The sequence below is a fragment of the Sarcophilus harrisii genome, chromosome 4 (assembly GCF_902635505.1).
Source record: "Sarcophilus harrisii chromosome 4, mSarHar1.11, whole genome shotgun sequence".
Classification (NCBI taxonomy): domain Eukaryota; kingdom Metazoa; phylum Chordata; class Mammalia; order Dasyuromorphia; family Dasyuridae; genus Sarcophilus; species Sarcophilus harrisii.
Genome location: NC_045429.1, coordinates 179,423,989 through 179,449,617, shown reverse-complemented (window position 1 = coordinate 179,449,617; position 25,629 = coordinate 179,423,989). Strand labels below are relative to the sequence as shown.

Genomic DNA, 25,629 nt, shown 5'->3' with positions numbered 1-25,629 from the left:
TATAGAATGCAGATCTGAATACCATTCTTGGATCCAGAATTTAATATAGCAGTCAGATATATAATGTTCCAATGCCCAAATAGTAAAGAGAATACAAATTGTGCCCGTTTTTTTCTTTTTGTTGATGTTGTTGTTTCAAGGAGATTGTCAGTTAATCTTCACCTAAGCTCTGAAACAGTATAAACAAAATAAATTTATGAAAGATCTATTTAGTTATTCAGAAATGGAGGTGCTCCACAGTTTGATTTTTTAAAGAACTAGATCATGTGGATCTGAATAAGTTTTTTTTTAAATTTCCCAGATCAGAATTTAAGCAAGCTGTCTTTTCCTGCAACAGTTAAATTACATTGACATGGGGTTGGTTAGAGAAGAAAAGTCATAGAACATTAGGATTGTAATAGATCTTATAATCTAGTTCAACCCCATTATTTTATAAAGAGTCAGATGAATTCTAGAGAGGTGAAAGAGTTTAACTGAGATCACAAATCAAAACTCAACTCCAGATTTCCTGGCCTCCTATTCTCTGCTGTTTCCATTATTCCATTTTAAGAAAAGTATTGTTGTTATTGTTATCATCATTTTTGGTTATGTCTGATTCTCTGTGACTCTATTTGGCATTTTCTTGGCAAAGATACTGTAGTGGTTTATCTTTTTCTTTTTTACAGGTTATTATCATTTTACAGGTGAGGAAACTGAGGCTTATTGTCAGTAAGACATCTTCTTAGGTCATATCTGGACACTTAATAGCTATGTGACTCTTAAAAAGTTATTTGATCCTATTTGCCTCAGTTTTCTAATATGGAAAATAAAGCAGTCATCCTTTTCCTGTCTCCCTCAGAGAGTGATTATAAGTATCAACTGATATATAAAGTGTCATTATTATTACTCTGATTTCCCCCTAATTTTAGCTTCTCCCAAGTATATGAATATAATTTACTTGGGTCTTGTTGGTTTACATTTAATTTCCAAGGAATTCAATGAACTTTGTTCTGTTCTGTGACTATGAACTGAAATTTTAAATTTCATTTGATTCAAGAGTATTTATTAAGTGTCAGGCCCTAAGCTAAGTTCTAGAAATAGACAAAAGCAAAACTAGGTCTGACATCAGGAAGTTTATATTCTTTTGAGGAAAATCAGAAAAAAAAAACATATCCACAGAAAATTAGATAAAAAGCATAGAAAATAATACCCATGGACAGAGTTCTAACAGTATAATGATTAGGATATATTTCCAGTAGTACTTCACACTTGAACACCTATTTTTTTTATTTTTATTTATGGAATAAAATATTTCTATAATGTTATGTAAAAAGAAGAGGATCCAGCAAGGGATACAGAGCAGTGATCAGATAGGTAGGAGAAGAGCAGGGAGAGAGAAGTATCCTAAAATAAAAAGAGAATAAATAAAAGAAATAAAAGAAAAAGAAAAAAGAGCATATTAAGGAATTTGCAGAGAGATCAAAGACACTGAGGACAGAGAGGCCACTGAATTTGCCAAGCAAGAGATTATAAATAACATGAATATAAACTTGAATGTATATCCCTTCACAAATTGAGATGGTTGAAGAATTATAATAGTTTGTGATCTGTAATTTTCAGAGGCAGTGGAAATAATTTTGGATTTAGAGTACCCAGATTTGAACTCTAGGTCTACTACGTATATATTTTGCTAAATTGCTTATTCACTACAGGCCTCAGTTTCCTCATCTGTAAAACATTGCATTATATGACAGCTAAAGCTCCTTTTATCTTGAACTCCATAATTTTAAGATGAATCAGCTTCTGCTATTTATAACATTAGTCTAAGTAGTATAAACTATTACTTTCAGTTATCTTTTCTCTGGGGTCCCATTACATAAATATCAAGTCACATCTTGGTGTCTCCATGGACTTGTTTAATATACTTTCTTAATAGTTATTGACTATCCACAATGTGCAAGGCAATATAAAGGAACATTTATTAATGATCAATTTCAAATACTTATTTCCAATTTAAAGTCTGTTCTTAGATTGTTGCTCACTTTCAGCTCTTATATTGGAAAATAGATCATAAGATTATGTCTTTTACATTATGGTAATTTAGATGCTACAGCAATTTTGTAAAAGAATTACAAATCATGATATAGTTTGCCCAAATACAAGTCTAGATTCTTTCCATAAGACACACTGCACAGAAACTACTTCTGAAGGGGCCTCAATAGCATTTTGTTCAGTCCTTACCTATATATGTGATAAGAATTTAGTATGGGATTTTTAATTACTAGGCTATTCAACTCTATAACTAATGACAGCTGTTGTTATATAATATCAGGCTATCCAAATAATTCTAGAAATCTGTACGTTAGCTTCCAAATGTACTGCACTTTTAGCCTGACAATGGGGAAAACCTGAAAAAATGGGGAATAGGAAGGATTTTCAAGCATGATGAGGATTGAATAGTAAGCTTTTTAAAAACAAGAAAGAGATTGAGTTAGTTATTACTTTGGGGAATAAGATGAAAGCTACAAGAACAAAACAAAAATATTAGGACTGAAGTGCCTTGGCACACCTTCAGTGGCCAGTTTCTCATAAGTGAGTTTAGATAGAGGTCTTTTTTTTTATTCACACACACTTACTTAAATACATATGCTACATCTAAATCTGCATTTATATGTTTTCATGTGTTTTCAAGGTTGTATAAATATATTTGGAGATAGAATGATTGCATAAACTTGAAAATTGAAAATTGTAGATATAAAATATATAATTATTAAGAGAATCAAGTAAACTCTGCTTTTTACTTATGACATAAAGGGAAATTCTTTGATCTCAAAGGAAAAAAATAGGGATGCTTTTATGTGTTTTCTCTGATATATTAGGTAGTTTTTTTTTTAAGTATAGAACCCTTGCAATATATATTGTCAAAGCTCCCAGAAAGAATGAGGGGTATATGAGAGTGATGGGGAAGAATAAATTGTTAACTGATTGAGACTCAATCTCAAAAGAATTAGAATTTATATGCGTTTAGGTTTATTTTTATAAGGTATAAATGATTTTTATTTCATCAACTTTTAAGACTTTATATTCAAGAGATCGGCATCTTACCAGGCATTCAACTTTGGAGACCACAAATGTTTTTATTATCATAGATTTAGAGCTGGAAAGTCCCTAAGATGTCATTTCCAACCTCTTTATTTTAAAGATGAGGAAACCCATGACAAGACAGGGTTTGCCCAGAGTCACATGATTAGTAATTTTCTGTAGTGTGTTCTAGGTTTATCCTGACTCCATTCTGGGTGTTCTATTCATTATGTTATACAATCTCACTTTTTCTCTAATGCTTTATAGAAAACTATTACATTATCAAACAAGATATATGTAAAAATGTTTCACAGAAATTAAAGTAAAATTTAAGTTTGATCTGTAGCATTTTTATTATCATTGTTACCATCATCATTTGATATTTCTCTAATGTACTTATGATGTGCTATTATTAATTATAATTATCTTTTCAGAAGTCATGGCTCTTACCATCTTGTTCCACTTGGAAAGGGACATTTATATAAACTCTGTCTTGGTATCCTAGCACAGTGACTTGTTTACAGCAGATGTTATACAGTGTTCATTAAATTTCACTTGATTTGCTTTGATTGAATGCTAATCATTTTGAGACTTAGAGTCATACAAGAAATTAAGTCTCATTACTATATAGTCATACTTCTTTTTTTTTTCCAACCCACATAGATATTATCTAGATTGATAGCTATACTTTTGACCAGACTTGTCTCTGAATGACTCCTGGCTATTTTAGAAATTCAAATACATCTTAGCAGAGTAGAGATGTTGATTTGAATATGATGCTAACTTGGAAGGTAAACCTAAAGAACAAGTCTGAAAATATTTTAAGCAACTGTAATGTTATTGAAATAAATGTATATTTTCCCAAGGGATCTACTTTGAATAAAGCATCCTTTAGTTACCTAAATTCAGATTTTGCTATAATCATCTGCACATATGATTTTTCTCTTTAACATTGTGGAATATAACTTCCATGAGGTCACATTATATCTAAAATTTGTATTTCCTCTAATCCTTTAAATAGTGCTCTTTATAAAGTAGGTGCTTAGTAGATCTTGCAGAGCTAAGACAATGTAATGACTTACAATACTTGATGGTGTCTGAAAGATTTGACTTTATTTTCTTCCTTTGACACCTATTATATAATCATGAGGAAGCACTTAATTTCCTTTAGCTTTAACTTCCTCAATAGTGAAGACTATCCCTTTTAGAATTCATTTTCTTAAAAATTAAGCCTCTTACATAGAGCCACCTCCTATATTGACCCTCAGTTGAGATTGTCTCTCCTTCAATGACTGAAATTTCTTTGAATTTACTTTAAATATATTTTATATGGTTTTATTTGCATATCTGTTTTTCCCCAAATACAATGAAAAGTAAACTGCTAAATCTGTCTTTATACCCATTTGTTAATATGCCAGTTCTTTGCACTTTTGGGCACATAAGCCAAAGAGGTCTAAAACAGAAAAAAAGTCTCAATGTGTATCTCAAGATATCAGTGTAGCACTTTCTGTGGAAATAACTAGAAATGGCAATAGGTTGGATGCTTCTCCATAGGGACTAGTTTCCCATTAATAAGGAGTAAATTGTGCTTTATAAATGTGATGGATTATGGTTACCCTATAAGGATATGATCAATAGAACAACTTTAGAAAAAAATGGAAAGAATAAAATGGATTAATATAGAGTGAAGTAAACTGAAGTAAAAAAATGTAGAAAATGAACAAAAAATATAAATGAAAGAAATTAAAAGATAACCCAATTCAGATGATCAAATAATGAAGCAGAATTCATTACCCTCACTAGACAGATTACAGATAATGGGATAAAAGTTATATGAAGTATTAGGAGAGTTCATTTTGTTAGATACTTTCACTTAATTGTCAACTTAGTTACTAAGGAGGGATTAATGATTTATGGGATGGCATATTGAATATCAAGATATGCAGTGTTTAAAAGAAAGGACTTATGGCATAAATACTCTTTGTAAAATAAACAAATAAACCAACTACTAACAAATAAGTAACAAAACAGTATCCTTCTTAGAATCTAGCACAAAATTAAAACATGTAGTCTATCTGGCATCATACAAGGAAGTCATCACCATCCTCTGAACACCCTATTGCTTTTCATTATCTAAATGGACATTTTCTTCCTTTATTTCTCACAATACTGACTTATAATGAGCTTTTAGTCCATTCAGATTCTTTGATCTTGCCTATAACAGCTTTTGTCACCTATACATCTCTATTTAGTCCTTGTCAAGTTAATTTTAAGACGAAAGAATAAGTCTATGCTTATTCACATCAATTTTCATTTTATCAGATTCAATCTGTTCTAGTCTGTGAGATCTTTTTGGATCCTGAGTGTCAATCAATATATTACACATCTGTCCCAGCTTTTTTCTTTTGGTTATTGATGGCAGTGACTTATTTATTTCCAATATCCATCTAATAACATCGCGACCACACCAACTCTGTGCCAAATGGAAGAGAGAATTTAAGTGAACAATGACATTTAATTTTGCTACTATGTTGCTAGAGCACTTTCTGAAAGACATTTGTTTATTTTTCATTATTAGAAATCATAGAATTATAAATCTCAATGATCTTGATACATGTGTAGTCCATTTATTTTTCATGTTTTTGAGCAAAAGGGCACCTTAGATCAGATTACTTTCAGTCAATTCAGTCTGCAGTTATTATGCAGAGTGCCAAACACTGTGGTAAACTCTGAGACATACACACATTTAAAAAAATTCCAATAATCCCTCTCTTCAAGGAACATAAATTTGAATCAAGGAGATGATATCACATAAATATACAAGGTCAGGATATATATCAAGGAAATGCAAGGTAACCTTAGAAGGAAAGGTACTAACTGAGGTGACTGAGAAATGCCACCTGTGGAAGAAAATTTGTGACCTAAATCTTGAAAAAAGACAGAGATTCTACTTTGTCCTAATAAGAAAAGAAAAATCCCTCAAAGGCAAACCAATGAGTGTTATGGTAGAGATCTGAGTTTTTAGAGATAGCAGAGTTATGTCTTTGATGACATTCATTGGTATATTGTTGAAAATGGATCTTGTTTGTTAGAATCCTGTGATATTTTTAAGACATATATTTTCTTGAGTGACCTTTACAATAATCTCCCCTGGGCAACACTTCAATGATTCCTCTCAATTTCTTCCACTATATATTAGAATTAATGGCTTTTGCTATATAGGTTATTAGTATTTTGAGTACTTAAAACTGTGACTTTGAAACTCAGTAGGATCAATTAACTAAAATTTTAGGTTAATAGCTTATATACAAAACTGAGGAGAATAATTTTCAAGTGAAGAGAAAATTTTGTAAGGACCTTTTAATTTGGTTAGATTACAAAATATTCATACATTTTGAGTAGATACTTGCTCCTTATTTTCACATTATTCTGAATCTTGTTGTCATTATATGATAATATAATATATGATGTGTCAAACAAATAAAAATGAATCCATGCAGACCCACATAATAAGAAATAATATAATCTGTGCTGCATTATATTTTTATTTATTTTATTGATCATTTCCCAATCATAATTTTTCTTTTCTGCTTTGGATATCACTTAGGAGCTTTGCTGCCTGGGGAGTAAACTTAACACCTCTGCTAAACTATTCCCATACAATTGAAATCTGCAATATAATGAGGAGGGTGGATGTCCTAAAATAAAACTTCAGGGAGGAAATTTCTGATTTCTTTGTAAACAGAAATAACAAAGTAAATATTATTTGGCAAGAGCATTCATTCATAGGAATAACATCTTGGAGTGTCATTTTGTTGTTGTCGTAGTTGTTGCATTTGGACAACAAGGCAATATCATATTTATCTTCTACAATCAATTTGTATTTTTTAAAAAAAAATTTACAACACCATTCATCAAATAGATGGTTCCTATTTCAGAATATAGCTTAATTCAATTCAACTCTCCAAATAGTTATTAAACATGGATGGGCACATATAGATTTTCCCCAGAATAGCTTGAATCAAGCAAAATATTACTAGGCCTTCCCTCAAGGCACTCACTTATGTTATTTACATGCCTAAGAAAATATCTTTACCACCTGTATTCCTCTATAGCCACTATTTCCCATTCTATATAAGTTCAGTTCTAGAACAGAACCACCTCAATCTTCTGTCTCACTTTACTTTTGGTAAAACTTGTTGACTACCTACGTAAATCAAAAGTACTAACTCCAGCATGCTCTATAGAGTTCAAAACTACTCTCCTTTTGAGGTCCTGGCAATTTCACAGACCTACCCGTGAATGAGAAAGGGACATGGCCTTCCTATAAAAAGTTGTTATATTTGAGCAGAAACAGGGGAAGGAAATGATGTGAGAAAACTATTTAGAGAGATAGATGTCAACTTGTAAAGATCCATGAACTCCAGGTTTTGGAGTTGGGACTTTATATAAGTGGCAATAGGCAATCACTAAAAGTTTTTGAGCAGGACACTGGACCTTAATATTGTATGGATTGCATGTTACAAATGGATTAAATCCAAGAGTTTAAAGATAAACAAACTTTGTCTTCAACCAGATGATCAGAAGGATAAATTTTTCTAAGAGCATTTTTTCGTTTAAGACACAATATAAATATAGTGTTTTGCTTTCCTTCCCTAAAGTTTATTTAATGTTCAAGAGAAAAGGATTTTATAAGGATTTGTAAAGAACACTGATTCTCATATTGCAACATTTCTATAACCTCATTGCTAGAATATCCCTCTGCATCTTGCATGAATGATGTCTGTAGTCTACTCTTTCCATTTTTTTACCTTGTGATTTATCCTGTGTTGTTGAGAACTAAGTCTGTTTACTGTAACGGTGTTTTTATTATCCTTGTCTAAGGATGACTTTATGATTATGAGTTTCCTCTGAGTCTGCTTTAAATTCTTTGTGGCTCACATCCCCAGCATTATTTTAAGTCATAATGTCTTACAGTATGCTGCTGAATATATTGCTGTGTAAACCACACACAAATTTACTTCTCTCCCACCCCAGATTTTAATTCAACAATCAGCAGTTCCTTGCTTAGAGGCTAATTCAATATATGGCAAGGCAGAGAGATATAGAAGCAACAGACAGGAAGGAATGACTGGTGAAATTCCCTTAAAGATAGATGGGTTACGTGCATGTCACCTTTCTGCACCAAAAAAGGCCTACATTTTTCATTTATTTTGTAAATGTAGGGATAAACCTGAAGGAGATCTCAAAATATGTGGTACTATAAGTAACATAATGGGATATGGATTCAGAAGTGTCAGGTTATGTTTACAAATAATGTCATTTTCGAGACAATTTTATTTCAGGGATTTATATACATTTTTTTGCAGATAGAAAATATGGACAAGACCAAGATATGTCAGTAAAATGGTGGAAATGTCTTTGCTGAGATGATCATATTATCTGATAAAAATTCTAGGGTTTTTTCTTTTTCTTTTTTTTTTTTTTTGTCTCATGACTGAAAATTCAGACAGAGCAGAAGTAATTGAAGGAAAAACATTTTTTCCACTCTGGGTTTCCTTATTGTATTGCAAAGATATACCACTTATTTCAGTGCATATATGCACCTTCAATTATATATCTGAAAACATTTTCTGTCTTACTATTATTAGAAAATCATGTGACTTACTAGGGTCTGAACTTAGGAAACCTTGAATCCAGTCATGGCATTCTAATTCTTTTTTTTTTTTTCAAATGACCACAGGAAAATATATTTACCTCTTTGTGATTTAGTACATTACCTATAAATCAGGGAGAGTCAAAAGGAACTCTCTCTGCCTTTGTGTATATCTCTGTCTCTATCTGTCTCTGTCTCATTTCTTTTTGTTTTTCTGTCTCTATATTAATATATAGTTTATGGTCATAAGCTTCTGAATGGAAAGCATTAATAGATACCTTCTTATTTTTACAATGGCTAAAGTTGATTTATAAATTTGTAATGTAACTCATTACATTTTCCCCTTTTAACTATTCTCTCTTAATGATCACCTGGCAGGAAGGCAGAGCAATTGTACAGGAATTGTGGAGAACACATACTTTGTCTCCCCTCTCCTACAGTACAGAATACTTGGCCCATTATTTTATTTTTTTATGTCATTTTCTCAATCTAGTCCATTTAAAATTCTGCACATACTTTGTATGATTGTATGATTGCTATGAACATGACTGATGTTGTCTCTCTTTGCTTATTTACTGAGAAAATTACCTCAGTTTTTTTCTGTAGATGAAGCTTACCTTTTGTGGTAGTGAGGAAGGAGATAACTAAAAGCAAATGAAGAAAACTGAACCTCAACCTTTCTGAACATTAATTTATGTTCTCAACATACATTATGTGAGTCATATATCCAGATGACCACAGTTTGTCGGGAAGATACAATGAGCAAATTTATTTATCCTTGGTTTATTTTAAAATGAGTTTGATTCTTATAGATAACACTCACATGGGTCAATTAAGTCAATAATTTAGGGAGAAGGTGGCTAAGACAATCTAAAGTTAGTTGTGAAGTGTAGGGAGAAGTAGAAAATAATATGTATTCCCAGACTGCTATGCATTGTACACTTAATTGATATTGAGTCAACCAATGTCTTAAGTTACTTTTATCTTGGGAAGAAAAGAACTATATAAATGTAAAACCTTCATAGTAATATTTTGTTTTCAAAATATTTCACTTGGGCAGCTAAGTGGCACAGTGGATAGAGCACCACCCTGAAATAAGGAAGACCTGAGTTCAAATTTGACCTCAACTACTTAACTCTTCATAGCTGTGTGATCCTGGGCAAGTCACTTAATTCCAATTGCCTCAGTAAATATATATGTGTGTGTGTGCGCGCGCTTGTATGTACATATATATATATATATATATATATATATATATATATGTATATTTATTTCAACCACTCAAATATATTTTGGTTTTTTTTTCTGCCAAGTAATATGATTTTTTGGAATAGAAAAAACAATTCAAAAATGTCTAATAGCAAAGTGATACTTGTAATAATTGCTGGCATTTATATAGTGGTTTAGGGTTAGCAAAATATTTTAAATATTATTTCATTTGATCATCACAGCAACTCAGTGAATATGATATTAGTTTTCAATGTACACTCTGATATATGGAAATTTTTTTGTGTTTTATGTATTTTCTAATTACAAACGCAACAATGTAAAAGGACAGTTTCCTCTTGTTACTGAATATCACATGAATTTTGCTATAAATTATACAGTCAGATGTCATAATAAAGTATGGTTTCATTGATGGTGGGTTCTGAGAAGTCACTGTTGGCTTGGTTGTACATGCTGAGTGAAGTCCCAGTTTTAAATGTTTTGTAGCTGTGGACTCTGAAATGTCCACATGTTCCATAATACTGTGAAACTCCATATGTAGTTGTCTAGTATATCTGTTATGCACAGGGCTTTCATTTGGTAAATGTTATTATTTCTAATTTTGCTTGCTCATTTATTTTATTTTGCAGTTGTTATTTTATATCACTTCAAGTAGAAAGGGGAGGTAGCCTTCCTGACTAAGGTCAATCTCTATTCTTATACACCTGAAAACAATCACTTTTATATCCTCTGCCAGATTGCTTCCACAATCATCCCTTTTTTCTTTATTCTTCAATCTTTTCATAGGTACTTTCACTGCCCCTGACACATCCGGGTTTTTTCTATCTTTGCTCATGTGATCTTCATATATCTCAGCACTTTCTTTAGGAAAGTTTCTAGAACATGGCATCTATGCTTTTTGTCTCAACTGCCTTTCTTTTATTCACTTCTCAACCCATTGTAACTTGTCTTCTAAACTTCTTCATTCAAATGGCACTTCTCTCCCCAAAGTTATCAAAGACCTCTTAATTGCCAAATCTAATGATTGTTTCTCAAACTTTACCCTTCTTGAGATCTTTGTAACATAGCATTTCATGCTGTAGGTTTCAGCTTCTTAAACTGTTGGCCATAACTTCATATGAATTTTTTTAACTGAATGAAAGGGAATCACAAAATTATGATTTATTGTCAATCATGTTTGATTCACATACCTGTTTAATATACCTATATGCCCAGGGTCACATAAAATATTTCTCAGGCAAAAAGGCATTTCTAGTGGAAAAAGTTTTCTTTTTGAGGGAGTGATGGGGCTATCTTATTAATGATTATATTAAGCTCAAAGACCATGAAAAGTCCTAGATGTTCCTAGATATTATTTTAAAGATGAAGTGCTCTCTAATCTTGTCTGTGCCATTCTATACTTGTTTGTTTTTTTTTGAACATCAGTATCATCATCAAGCCACCTTTATTTTTCCTTTTTTTTTTTTTTTTTTGAGGAGGGTGATCTTGTTGAAGGTTTTTTGAAGACTTTATATCTAAATTGATATTCTCTTTAATTAAGTTATTTCTCTGTTTATAAATGAGAGCAAATGCTTCTTGGCTAATACAATTTCTAAGTATTTTATTATGATGATAATTATACCCCAGTAAATCTATGGAAATAGTTTTATCTTAATGACTATTCCTTTTAACATTTAAAAATTTTCTGCATCAATGTATTGTCTAAACAGGATGAGATTGAGCTATCTTAATGTATCTTTTCTTCTAACTTTGTGGTGATTTTGATATGTTCTCTAATAATTTGCTGATGTAATATCAGAGATCAAATCAGTTAACTAAGAATTATTTATTCATTCATCCATTTATTCATTCACTTATTTATGTATTTATCTTTTTCTTAGACAATTGGGGTTAAGTAAATTGCCCAAGAGTCACTAGGAAATGTTAAGTGTCTGAGGCCAGATTTGAACTCAGGTCCTCCTGACTTCAGGGCTGGTGCTCTATCCACTATACCACATAACTGCTCCCATGTTAACTAAGATTTATTAAGTAGCTATTATGTGCTATGTTTCATGGCATCTGCTTCTATTAGACAATTGATTCAGAAAAATGAATAGCATATTGATAAATAATTTTATTTCACACACATGTATATATATATATATATCAACCACATATGTGGAGTTTACAGGTCTTAAAGTAAAATTATATAAAAACTATGGAATCAATCTGATTTCAATATTGATCATCCAGTAATGTTTATGTATAGAGTCATCATTTGGATTTTTGAGAAGAGCATTCACTATGACCACCTAGGTATCGTTTTTAAAATTTATTATTAAAGCTTTTTATTTACAAGTTATATGCATGGGCAATTTTACAACATTGACAATTGCCAAACCTTTTGTTCCAATTTTTCCCCTCCTTCTCCCCACCTCCTTCCCCAGATGGCAGATTGACCAATACATGTTAAATATGTTAAAATATAAATTAAATACAATACAAGTATACATGTACAAACAGTTATTTTGCTATACAAAAAGAATTGGACTTTGAGATAGTGTACAATTAGCCTGTGAAGGAAATAAAAAATACAGATGGACAAAAATATAGGGATTGGGAATTTTATGTAGTGGTTCATAGTCATCTGCCAGAGTTCTTTTCCTGGGTATAGGTGGTTCAATTCATTACTGCTCCATTGGAACTGATTTGGTTCATTTCAATCCTGAAGATGGCCACGACCTTCAGAATTGATCATCATATACTATTGTTGTTGAAGTATATAATGATCTCCTAGTCCTATTCATTTCACTCAGCATCAGTTCATGTAAGACTCTCCAGGCCTTTCTGAAATCATCCTGTTGGTCATTTCTTATTGATCAATAATATTCCACAATATTCATATACCAGAATTTATTCAGCCATCCTCAATTGATGGGCATTCACTCAGGATTCCAGTTTCTGGCCACTACAAAGAGGGCTGCCACAAACATTCTTGCACATGCAGGTCCTATTCCCTTCTTTAAAATCTCTTTGTGATATAAGCCCAGTAGTAACACTGTGGATGAAAGAGTATGCACAGTTTGATAACTTTTTGAGTATGGTTCCAAATTGCTCTTCAGAATGGCTGGATGTATTCACAACTCCACCAACAATGTATCAGTGTCCCTGTTTTCCTACATCCCCTCCAACATTCCTCATTATCTTTCCCTGTCATTCTAGCCAGTCTGACAGGTGTGTAATGGTACCTCAGAATTGTCTTAATTTGTATTTCTCTCATTAATAATGACTTGGAGCATCTTTTCATATGGCTAGAAATAGTTTCAATTTCTTCATCTGAGAATTGTCTGTTCATATCCTTTGACCATTTATCAATTGGAGAATGGCTTGATTTCTTATAAATTAGAGTCACTTCTCTATATATATATTTTGGAAATGAGTCCTTTATCAGACCTTTGACTGTAAAAATGTTTTCCCAGTTTATTGCTTCCCTTCTAATCTTGTCTGCATTAGTTTTGTTTGTACAAAAACTTTTCAATTTGATATGATCAAGATTTTCTATTTTGTGATTAATAATGACCTCTAGTTCTTCTTTGGTCATAAATTCCTTCTTCTTCCACAGGTCTGAGAGGTAAACTATCCTATGTTCCTCTAATTTATTTATAATCTGATTCTTTATGCCTAGGTCATGAACCCATTTTGAACTTATCTTGGTGTATGGTGTTAAGTATGGGTCAATGACTAGTTTCTGCTGTACTAGTTTCCAATTTTCCCAGCAATTTTTGTCAAACAGTGAGTTCTTATCCCCAAAGCTGGGGTCTTTGGGTTTGTCAAACACTAGAGTATTAAAGTTATCGATTGTTTTGTCCTTTGAATCTAACCTATCCCACTGATCAACTAGTCTATTTCTTAGCCAATGCCAAATGGTTTTGGTAACTGCTGCTTTATAATGTAATTTTAGATCTGGTACACCTAGACCACCTTCATTTGATTTTTTTTTCATTAATTCCCTTGAAATTCTTGACCCTTTGTTCTTCCATATGGACTTCGTTGTTATTTTTTCTAGGTCATTAAATAATTTTGGGGGAATCTGATTAGTATAGCACTAAATAAATAGATTAGTTTAGGGAGTATTGACATCTTTATTATATTCGCTCACCTTATCCAAGAGTATTTAATATTTTTCCAGTTGGTTAGATCAGACTTAATTTGTGTGGAAAGTGTTTTGTAGTTTTGTTCATAAAGTTTCTGATTTTCCCTTGGCAGATAGATTCCTAAATATTTTATACTATCAGTAGTTACTTTAAATGGAATTTCTCTTTGTAACTCTAACTGTTGGATTTTGTTAGTGATATATAGGAATGCTGTTGACTTTTGTGGGTTTATTTTGTATCCTGCAACTTTGCTAAAGGTGTGGATTATTACTAATAACTTTTTAGTAGAATCTTTGGGGTTCTTTAAGTATACCACCCTATCATCAGCAAAATTTAGTTTCCTCATTTGCCTACTCTATTTCCTTTAATCTCTTTCTTGACTCTTATTGCCAAAGCTCACATTTCTAATACAATATTGAATAATAATGGTGATAGTGGACAACCTTGTTTCACTCCCAATCCTATTGGGAATGGTTGCAGTTTGTTCCCGTTACCTATGATGCTTACTGATGGTTTTAAATAGATGCTACTGATTATTTTAAGGAAAAGTCCATTTATTCCTATACTCTCAAGTGTTTTTAATAGGAATGGATGTTGGATTTTATCAAATGTTTTTTCTGCATCTATTGAGATGATCATATGATTTTTGTTAATTTGGTTATTAATATGGCCAATTATACTGATAGTTTTTCTAATATTAACCAGCCCTGAATTCCTGGTATAAATCCTACTTGATCATGGTCTATTATCCTGGGGACGATTTTCTGTTGTCTTTCTGCTAATATCTTATTTAAGATTTTAACATCAATGTTCATTAGGGACATTGGTCTATACTTTTCTTTCTCTTGTTTTCAACCTACCTGGTTTAGGTATCAGTACCATGTCTGTGTTATAAAAGTTATTTGGTAGGATTCCTTCATTCCCTATTTTTAAAAATAGTTTATATATCATTGGGGCTAATTGTTCTTTAAATGTTTGGTAGAATTCACATGTAAATCCATCTGATCCTAGGGATTTTTTCTTAGGGAATCGATTAATAGCTTTTTCTATTTCTTTTTCTGAAATGGGACTATTTAAGCAATTTACTTCCTCCTCTGTTAATCTGGAAAGCCTATTTTTTGGAGATAGTCATCTATTTCACTTCATTATCAAATTTATCAGTATGCCCAACAAAGTTGGGCAAAGTAACTCCTTATTATTTCTTTAATTTCCTGGTGGAAAGTTCTCCCTGTTCATTTTTAAGACTACCAATTTGATTTTCCTCTCTCCTTTTTCTAATCAGATTTAACAAAGGCTTATCTATTTTATTGGTTTTTTTCATAAAATCAACTCTTAGTTTTATTTATTAGTTCAATAGTTTTTTAATTTTTACTTTCAATATCATTAATTCTCCTTTTAATTTTAGAATTTCAAGTTTAGTATTTGATTGGGGTTTTTTAATTTGGTCTTTTTCTAGCTTTTTACATTGCAAGCCCAACTCATTGATTTTCTCTTTCTCTGTTTTATTCAAGTAAGCCTCTAAGGATATAAAATTTCCTCTTATTATTGCTTTGGCTGCATCCTACAAATTTTGGTATAATGTCTCATCATTGTCATTATCTTGAGTGAAATTATTAATTGTGTCTATAATTTGCTGTTTCATCCAATCATTCTTTAAGATGAGATTGTTTAATTTCCTACTTTTTGGTCTATTTCCCCCTAACTTTTTGCTGAATGTAGTTTTTATTGCATCATGACCTGAAAAGAAAGCATTTACTATCTCTGCCATCCTGCATCTAAATTTGAGGTCTTTATTTCCTAATATATGGGCAATTTTTGTATAGTTCTATGAACTTCTGAGAAGAAAGTATATTCCTTTCTGTCTCCATTTAGTTGTCTCCAAAGATCTATCATACCTAATTTTTCTAACATTCTATTTACCTCTTTAGTTTCTTTCTTATTTGTTTTGTGGTTTGATTTATCTAAATCTGAGAGTGCAAGGTTGAGATCTCCCACTATTATAGTTTTGCTGTCTATTTCTTCTTGCAACTCTCTTAACTTCTCCTTTAGGAAGTTAGATGCTATACCATTTATTGCATATATGTTTAGTATTGATATTGCTTCATTATCTATGCTACCCTTTATCAAGATAGTTTCCTATAGCCTTCACCTCATCTGAACTAATTATATTCTATATCTTATTCGAAACTACCCTAATCCCTACCCTCATCATCATCACACGCTGAGATAGCCAAAACGAATGACTCAATGCAGGACTTTATTTCCTTTTTTACACACTAGTAGGCTCCCTCCCTCTTCTAGTAGCATTACTTTACCTACACAACAATCTAGGCTCCCTTCACATACTTACCATAGCACTAGTATCATCTACACTAGACACCTCTATATCAACCTCCTTACTATGATATGCCTGCATAACAGCATTCATAGTAAAAATACCACTATATGGCCTCCACCTTTGACTGTCTAAAGTACATGTGGAGGCCCCAGTGCCGGGCTCTATAGTTTTAGCTGCCATTTTACTAAAGTTAGGTGATTATGGTATTATACGAATCACAGCCTTCACAGAACCAACCACATCAAGTTTATATTACCCATTTATAATCCTATCTCTCTGAGGCATAATTATAACAAGTTCTATTTGCTTATGACAAACAGATCTTAAATCACTCATCACATACTCCTCTGTCAGCCACATAGGATTAGTAATCATTGTGGCCCTTATACAATCTCCTATAGGCTTCATAGGTGCCACTGTGCTAATAATCACCCATGGTCTCACCTCCTCAATACTTTTCTATCTAGCCAACACAAACAAGAACACATCCACAACCGAATCCTTATCCTAACTTGAGGTCTCCAAATAATTCTTCCACTAATATGCACCTGATGACTATTAGCAAGTCTAGCTAACCTAGCCCAACCTCCTTCCATCAACCTTCTAGGAGAACTCATGGTAATTATAACTTCATTCTCCTGATCTAACTTTTCACTTGTCCTATTAGGTATTAACACAGTCATCACAGCCCTCTACTCATTACATATACTAATTACCTCTCAACGGGGCAAATTTACACACTTTTATCTCTTTTAATTAGATTAATTTTTGTTTTTGCTTCATCTGAGATAAGGATGGCTACCCTTGCTTTTTTGACTTCACCTGAAGCATAATAGATTCTGCTCCAACCTTTTACCTTTACTCTGCATGTATCTTCCTGCTTTAAATGTTTTTCCTGTAAACAACGTATTGCAGGGTTCTGACTTTTGATCTAGTCTGCTTTCCACCTCCACTTAATGGGAGAGTTCATCTCATTCACATTTAAGGTTAAAATTACTAATTCTGTATTTCCTGCTATCTTATTATCCCCAGATTATGCTTTTCTTTTTCTTGCTCAACCTTACCCCCTTTCTCAGTATTAAACTTATAGCCACCACTTACTTGCCTTGCAGAGCTCTCCCTTTTTAGAATCCCTCCCACCCCTTTTGAATTTCTTCCCTTTTCTTGTACCTTTCCTTTATTACTCTTTTCCTTTTCCCGTTTCCTCTTCCACTTTTTAATGAAGTGAGATAAATTTTTTTGTAAACCAAATATGTCAATTGTTTTCTCTTTGAGCCAATTCTGATGAGAATAATATTCACACAATGTTCCTCCCCCTCTCTAAATTCCTAGATACTATTATTTAGACTCTAAATTCTAAAATCAGATATTATAGGTTTTCTTTGTCTCTTTATGGGATGTAGTTTCCCTCTTTTCCTTTTTTGTGATACTATCTCCTTTTCATTTCTACTTCTGTTTTTTATGTTTTATCAGTAAAATCAAATTATACATGTAGTCTTTATGTATATTCACAACTGACATACAATACTCAAGAGTTCCTTGTACCTTTTCTGCTTCTCTTGAGTCCTATGGTTGGAGATCAAATTTTTGTCTAGTTCTGGCTTTGTCCTTAGAATCAAATAGAATTCTTCTGTTTCATTAAATGTGATTTTCTTCCCTGGAAGAAAGTGCTCAGCTTGGCTGGGTATTTATTCTCGTCTGCATTCCAAGTTCTTTTGCCTTTCAGAATATCAGATTCTAGGCCCTTCCATCCTTTAATGTGGAGGCAGCCAGATCCTGGGTGATATTTATTGTGGCACCTCGGTGTTTGAATTGTTTTTTTCTGGCTGCATGTAATATTTTTTTAATCCGATAATTCTGAAATTTGGCCACAATATTCCTTGGAATTTTTATTTTAGGGTCTTTTTCAGAAGGTGTTTGATGAATTCTTTCAATGCCTATTTTACTTTCTTATGCTATTACATCTGGACAGTTCTCTTTGATAATTTCCTGTAAAATTGTATCTAGGCTCTTTTTTTCATCATAATTTTCAGGAAGTCCAATAATCCTTAGATTATCTCTCCTAGATCTATTTTCCAGGTTTCTCATTTTTCCAAGTAGATATTTAATGCATTTTTCTAATTTTTCATTTTTTTTTGTTTTGCTTGACTGATTCTTGATTTCTCAATGAATTATTTGTTTCTATTTGTTCAATTCTGCTTTTTAATGAATTATTTTCTTCATTAACTTTTTCAAAACTTTTTTTTGTATATGTCCTATTGAGTTTTTAAATGAGTTGTTTTGCTCTATGGAATTTTTTTCCATTTCACTAATTTTTTTTTTTTGAGTTATTTTCTTTTTCCAATTCACAAATCGTACTTTCCTGGGATTTTTTTTTGCCTTTTCTAATTCACAAATTCTGTTTCCCTGCACTTCTTGGGAATTCTTTGCCTTTTCCAATTCACATTTCTGGAAGTTGTTACTTTCTTGCATAACTTCTCTTTCCTTTCTCCATTTTTCTTCTAACTCTCTTTTAAGACTTTTAATGGTTTCTTCTAGGAGAGTGTTATGTCATGGGGGTCAGTAACATTCCCTTTTGGGATATTATCTGGAGACTGTATGCTATTAGTCTCCTTGTGGTTGCAAAACTGCTCTCTTTCTGAATAGAAGCTATTGATTATCCTTTTGATTTTTTTACTCATTTTTTAAAGCCTTTAGGTTCTGCCTTTAAGGCAAGAAAGTTACCAGCTTCCTCTGCAAAGCAGGGATAAGTATAAAGAGGCTTCAAAGAGCAGTGAGGTATAGGAGTGCTCTGGGAAAACGGTCCCCACTGGAAGTGATTCAGACCTGGTTAGCGCAGGCCTGAGCTGTGGAAGTGCCCAGTGAAAACCCCTGCTGTGTGGATTAGCTACTGCCCTGGGGCTAGAGACTGAGTAGCGAAAGTGTCACTATCCCAAGCCAAAGCCCAGTGTTGAGGTATGGGTATTACCAACTGACCAGCGAATAGTCCTGCATGGACCGGAAATGTCTCTGCCCTGGGAAGCACAGTAGTGCTGGGGAAGTTCTATTGTCCCAGGCTGAGCCTTACACTGTGCAGATTAGAGGCTGCCCTGGGCTGTGCCCACTTGCCATGCAGATTTGTAACTGTCCTGAGCAAGCCCTGTATTGCAGAATGTGGCTGCTGAGCTGTGTTACGGTCTGCACTGAATGCCTCACTTCCAGTTTTGGGTGGGTATAGCCAAATTCTGTTAGGTTCTGGCATTTTTTTTTTACCATACTTTCTGCCTTTGACTTTAATTTCTCTGCTGATCTGCTGTTTTGCAACCAAGGCAGAGCAATCAGCGTATGCCAGAGTCACCTCTGTAATTTTCTAACCACAGAGGCCACCCCCTTTCCTGTCCGCTCTGTTTGCTAACCTCTCCTACTTCCCTGCCTGTGCTGGTCTGTTCCCACCCCTCAGGACAAACCTTTCCTGCTGATCTTCGAGATTATCTTCTGCTGGTGAGTTGTTGTACTTCCAATCCTCATGGGTTTTACCAATCAAGTGCTCTTTTTGAGGCTGAATTTAATAATTGGTCATGAGGTTATGAGAGTAGCTTAGAAAGTCATGTGTGCTTTCTCCACCAATTTGGCTCTGCCCCTTACCAGCTAGCTGTCTTGCAAAATTCTGCTAATCTCTGTCCTACCTCATTTTGTACTCCAAGGTCAAAATTGCATGTTAATCCAATTGTCTTTGGATTTCCTACTTTAGTATCTCAATTCAGTATGATGTGTATGATAACATTTTATTCCTAGGGGAAAGTTATTTCTAGAAGATGTTACAAGTCTTCATAGAACTCATCAATTTTGGCTCTTCAGCATCAGAGGTTATAGTAAAGACTGCCATTACTCTAATGTGGAATTGTCTGTCTTAGACTTGAAAAGATACCATTCTGTCATTCTTGAGATTATACTCCAGGATTTCTATTTTCCCTTTGTTAATGATTATGAGGACTACTTTCGCCTTATTATTTAATTAAATGAAAACTACATTACAGGGAATGCCAATTTGGATGAATCAAAAGTCAAAATTAAGTTTGCAAAGAGAAATATCAACAATTCAGATAAACAAATGATACCACTTTGATGGCAGAAAATGGAGAGGAATTAAGAAGTCTCTTGATGAGGGTGAAAGAGGGGAGTATGAAATCTGGTTTGAAGCTTAACATTAAAAATTGTGAAGATTGTGTACTTTAAAATCAGTCGGAGTCAGGAATTCAGGTTAGGGGAAAATCGTCAGTCTTTATTCTCAGTGAAGAAGGATCGGAGGTGGAAGAGAATCGGCAATAGCAATGTGTGCAGGTGAGTCAAGAAGCTAGCTAGACCAGCAGCCACACGACCAGCAGCTAGGAGTATCGAACCCAGGCCCAATCTCTTCCAGCCTCTCTTCCTGTCTCCCTCTGCCTCCACCCACCAAAATCATCATTTCCTATACAACACATCAGGATTTGCACGGAGAGTGGGCAGGGACCATTCTTTATCCACTCATGTATATTAATAGAGTATAGTCCAATTACTATTTAGCCTCATGTACTTGGGACCTCAGTGCATCATTTCAAACCTCAGCCCATTACAAAAAATAAAACTAGCCAGTCCTATAACTTCCTGAAAAATAGAGGGAGAAGAAATGGAAGCAGTGTCATATTTTACATTCCTGAGCTAAAAAATCATTGAAGACAATGACTGTAACCATAAAATTAAAAGAAAAAGCACTGCTTGAGAGGAAATCTATGGAAAATCTTGACAGTCTACTAATAAGAAGAGATATCACCTTGCCAAGAAAGCTCCATATAATGAAATCTATGCTTTTGTCCAATAGTAATGCATGGCTATGAGGATTGTTCTATAAGGAAAGTTTAGCACCAATACATTGATATTTTGAATTATAGTACTGGAAAAACAAAACAAAACTTGAAAGTCCCTTAGACAACAAGGTGATCAAATCAATTAGTACTTAACTAAGTTAATTCAGACTACTTATTGGAAGAAAAAATAGTGAACCTGAACCTTAAATAATGTGACCACATAATCCAGAAAAAAACCCAACTAATTAGAAAAGACCGTTATGAACAGAAGTGAGTGCAAGGGATAATGTTGTAAAAAATTACCCTGGCATGGGTTCTTTCAATAAAAAGTTATTTAAGAAAATAAAAAACTTAATTACTATCTTTAAAAAAAGAAAAAAAAGAAAAGACCATTATGTTGGAAAAGATTGAAGACAAAAGTATAGGGGATGGTAGAAAATAAAATGGGTAGATAATGTCATGAAAGCAATGAACATGAACTTAGACAGACTTTGGGAGATAGTGGAGGATAAAAGCATCTGGAATTCTGTGGTTTATGAGGTCATGAAGAGTCAGATATGACTGACATCAACAAATGATGTCTAAGAATTTATCTATTTCTTTAGCTTTACATCAAATATCACATAAGTTGCAATCATCTTCATGGTAATCTTTCTGTTTTTGCTTTACCCACAAATGTTGCATGGGAAGATGACTGGACATCCAATAATATATTGCTTCTTGTGTCTGGACATGTGGCAAAATCAACTATTTTTCATTGTAGGAGGATTTATGTTTTATTCGCTTAGCCTTTGATAGCTTAAAGTTAACTTCATGCCATGATGAGGTATTAGAGGGCAACTTTTTGACACTAATGGCTTATATGTTGAATTAATTGTGAACTATATAGACCCCTGATTTTTATGGTTAGATTGTTGACTATTCACCCATACATTATTGGGTACTAATGCTTAAGCCAGGGTGATTCTAGGGCATTCATTTTCTCTCACTTTTATTTTCCTGATCTATGTCTAGCTCCAATATGAAGATCTAAAGTACTCATAGACATTCTGTGACTTCAGACAGAACTATGATTCAGAATTAGTAGAAATCTTTTTTTAAAAAAGAGTCCAGTTTATTCTATCGCTATCCTGCATAGTTTCCTTGGAGAGAGATTTATTGTAAAATGAATACCATGAATACATCCTCCTCCCTCCCCACCTATTCAGCTTTGTTCAAGCTGCTAATTGAATCTAAAATATTCTTCCCCCACTCTAGTCTAATTATGACTTACCTTGTAAGGCCAAACTCAAATGCCATGTCTTCTATGAATTATTCTCTGTTTCTCTTCATAATCTTTCACCTGAACTTTCATATAACTTTTCATATACTTCATTATTTTCCTTTCATATTCCATTCTGCCTCATAATTAGTTACACTCATGTACTGACTCTCCCATGAGGTTAATCTACTTGATAGTAGGCAGTGTGTTTTATTTGTCTTTGTACCCTCCACAGTACTTATCTTAATGACTCACATATAGTAAATGTCCAATAAGAACTGTGAATGAAAACATTCATGCTACAGACTTATTGCAATAACTCATTATAGTGATCAATAGAACTGAGTTTCTGGCAAGACTTACCAAAATGGAAAAGCTTCAATTACAGTGCTGGTATGCATTCTCTATTAACTGGGAACTACCAGCTTAGTTAAGGGTGGAAAGGCTCATTATTACACAGTTACTGGAAGGTTGATGAATTCTTTTGGTCTTAGATGTTCAGGGAGATGGTCCTTAATGTGTAGAGAATTTATAATCTACATCTATAAAATGAGCATTCACACACTGATAAAAGCAAATATACTTAAAGTATAGAAGTAGAAAGAGAATTAGAATTCCTGAACTGAGTCATAAATATGCATAATCTTTAGCTGGAGGGGATCTCCAGAAACTGGAACAGAATCAAAATTACCTTACATTGTTGCTTCCTAATACTTTCTATAAACTTTAGAATGTGCACAGGATATCTTCATTTGCAATCAACAGCTGGTCAAATAGCATTTATCACACCTATTTTGCCTAGAACAACTTTCATCGTACTTCAACTAGAGATTTCAAAGGTACATTGAATTACTCCTTTGGGATAATGAGAGGCACATGCTGGGCATAGGATCTGCTAAGTCCTCCCCAATAACCATTTGAAGATAATTCATGCATAGGCTGCTATGAGTACTTTTTTTAGTTATCTCCTTGTAAGGAGGATTTAAATGATTTTGATTTTTAGAGTTAAAGGAGCACCAATATAATTTTGATTACCAGGAAAAATTAAGCCAGTCACTCTTTAAACCACCTTCTTTCTTTTAGAGGCCACACCATTCCAAAGATTATAAACTTGAATGACAGAAAAGGTAGTGACTGCCTCAAAAGTATTAGGAATGAGTGAATGGGGAGGACTTAGGATAACAACATGAGTTATTTTTGTGTATGTTCAATTGTAACTGCAAATGAAATTTTGAAATTTCCAATAAGCAGTTGATGGCATGGGACAGAGATCATGAGACATACAACGGTTGCATAAAGAGATTTGGAAATCATGGACTAGCCTTATGACTTTGAATGGAAATTCCCATGTGAGGAACCTACCTTTACCAATGTTCCTTTTCTACAACTTATAGCACTGAAGAATTGTCTAGAGCATTGGGAGGTTAAGAGACTTAACAGGGATCACATAATCAGAATATGTCAGAGGTAGGACTGGAAAACCATTTCTTTTTCTACTGTCTCACTGATACATATGTACATGCAATTGATGATTGATTCAAAGTTGCAGACTGACCCACTAAATGCAAATGTATAAAAAAAAAGTTGAGCCCTTCACAATTAGAAGGAAAGAAATGGATGAATATGCAACAAAGCATCCTTAGAAATAGTAGTCAAGTAGACGGATTAGGAAGATAAAATTGTACAGAGTCTCAATTAGGGTTTAATTTGGAGAGAGAATATATCAATATTTATAAGTATGGTAAGTTGTATTCCATGGATTAAATTTCTCTAATTCAAAGAAATGAAAATGGAAAGACATGAAAATAAATAGTTTTAATGGGGAGAAAAGTTAGTTTCTAAAAAAAAAAAAAGAGACTAATGTAGGAAAACAAGGAGCTGAAAAATCAATAAAGGCTTTAAAATACATGTACATCTGTTTGCCTTTTTTCTCATAACATGGTTAATGTGCAATTATGTTTTCCATGACTTTATATGCATGATGGGTTTATTATTTTATAGATGGTAGAGAAAGAAGGTGGAAGAAAGAGAGACTTTGGAATTGAAAATAAGCATTTAATAAAGAAAAATACAGGCATAAAATGTGGAAGGATTGTCGAGTAATGGAATAAGAATAAATAACATGTCATGGTTTTGTCAGGAGCATTAAAGCACAGAATGTATTAAGTCAAGCTCAATTAATTGAGATAAAAATGATAAATTTTGGATTTTCCTTTTAGCCATATTGAAGAAAAGAAAGTATCAATGAAAGAATAAAATCTTTCTATGAGGTGTCTGGGGTGATGATATCCAGTGAAAGAAATATTTTAACCTTAAGTTTTTTTCTTTTTTCTGTCTCAAAGAATATGATAGTTATGCTGAAAAGCATATGAGATTAATATCAATAGTACTCAACATAACTAAGCAGATCTCCTAAATGTCATGGAAGAATTTAAACCACAAGTCATAAATGCACTTCATTTTTGGGTACTGTATATAACTGATAGATATGATTGTTTCATTATTGGGGAATGAAAAATTGTGAACAATGTATGGAATACTAAAGGATTGCAAAAAGATAAAGTCCTAACTTTCAAAGGAAGGAAAAAAATGGAATAAGCATATTATATTAAGTGACAATTAATTTTGTTCCTGCCAAAATTATAGTGTATTCTTAGAAAGATTGTGAATAAACATAAGGAGTTTTTGATTACAAAAATCAGTTTTTTTGTGAACATGGTTCTATCAAAAACTAACTTTATTTGTTGATAGAACTAACAGGTAGATCAGGGGAATGATATAGATAACCTTAACCCTAAATCATTTTGCTTGGATTTAGTATATCTATTGATAAAGTTGAATATGGCATTTGTGAAAAACATGGGAAAATATATGTAGCTTATAATATAATTAGCTAAATTTTAGGGCATAGAAGTTATATGTATATAGGGGATATAGATTGACCCAAAAAGGAGATTAATTGGTCAATATAATTGTGGAAGTAGATGTCCAATAGGATATGTACCTGGGTCTCTGATCTTGAACTTTTAAATCAACAATTTAGATAAAAGTGAAGATGATGATAGTTAATCAAATTTGTAGAAGGCACAATAATGAGAATAATAGCAAAGCACTTTGTAGAAGAATCAAAA

General features: G+C 33.0%; 1 protein-coding gene across 1 annotated transcript in view; it reads right to left on the bottom strand.

Annotated features, from left to right (window-relative positions):
* Positions 1 to 16,594, bottom strand: part of UBB (ubiquitin B) — a 39,630-nt gene extending 23,036 nt beyond the window's left edge. Inside the window, exon 1 of the mRNA XM_031968598.1 lies at positions 16,427 to 16,594. Within this exon, the coding sequence (XP_031824458.1) occupies positions 16,427 to 16,594 (168 nt within the window). The remainder of the gene's footprint in view (positions 1 to 16,426) is intronic.
* Between the last annotated feature and the right edge of the window lie 9,035 nt (positions 16,595 to 25,629).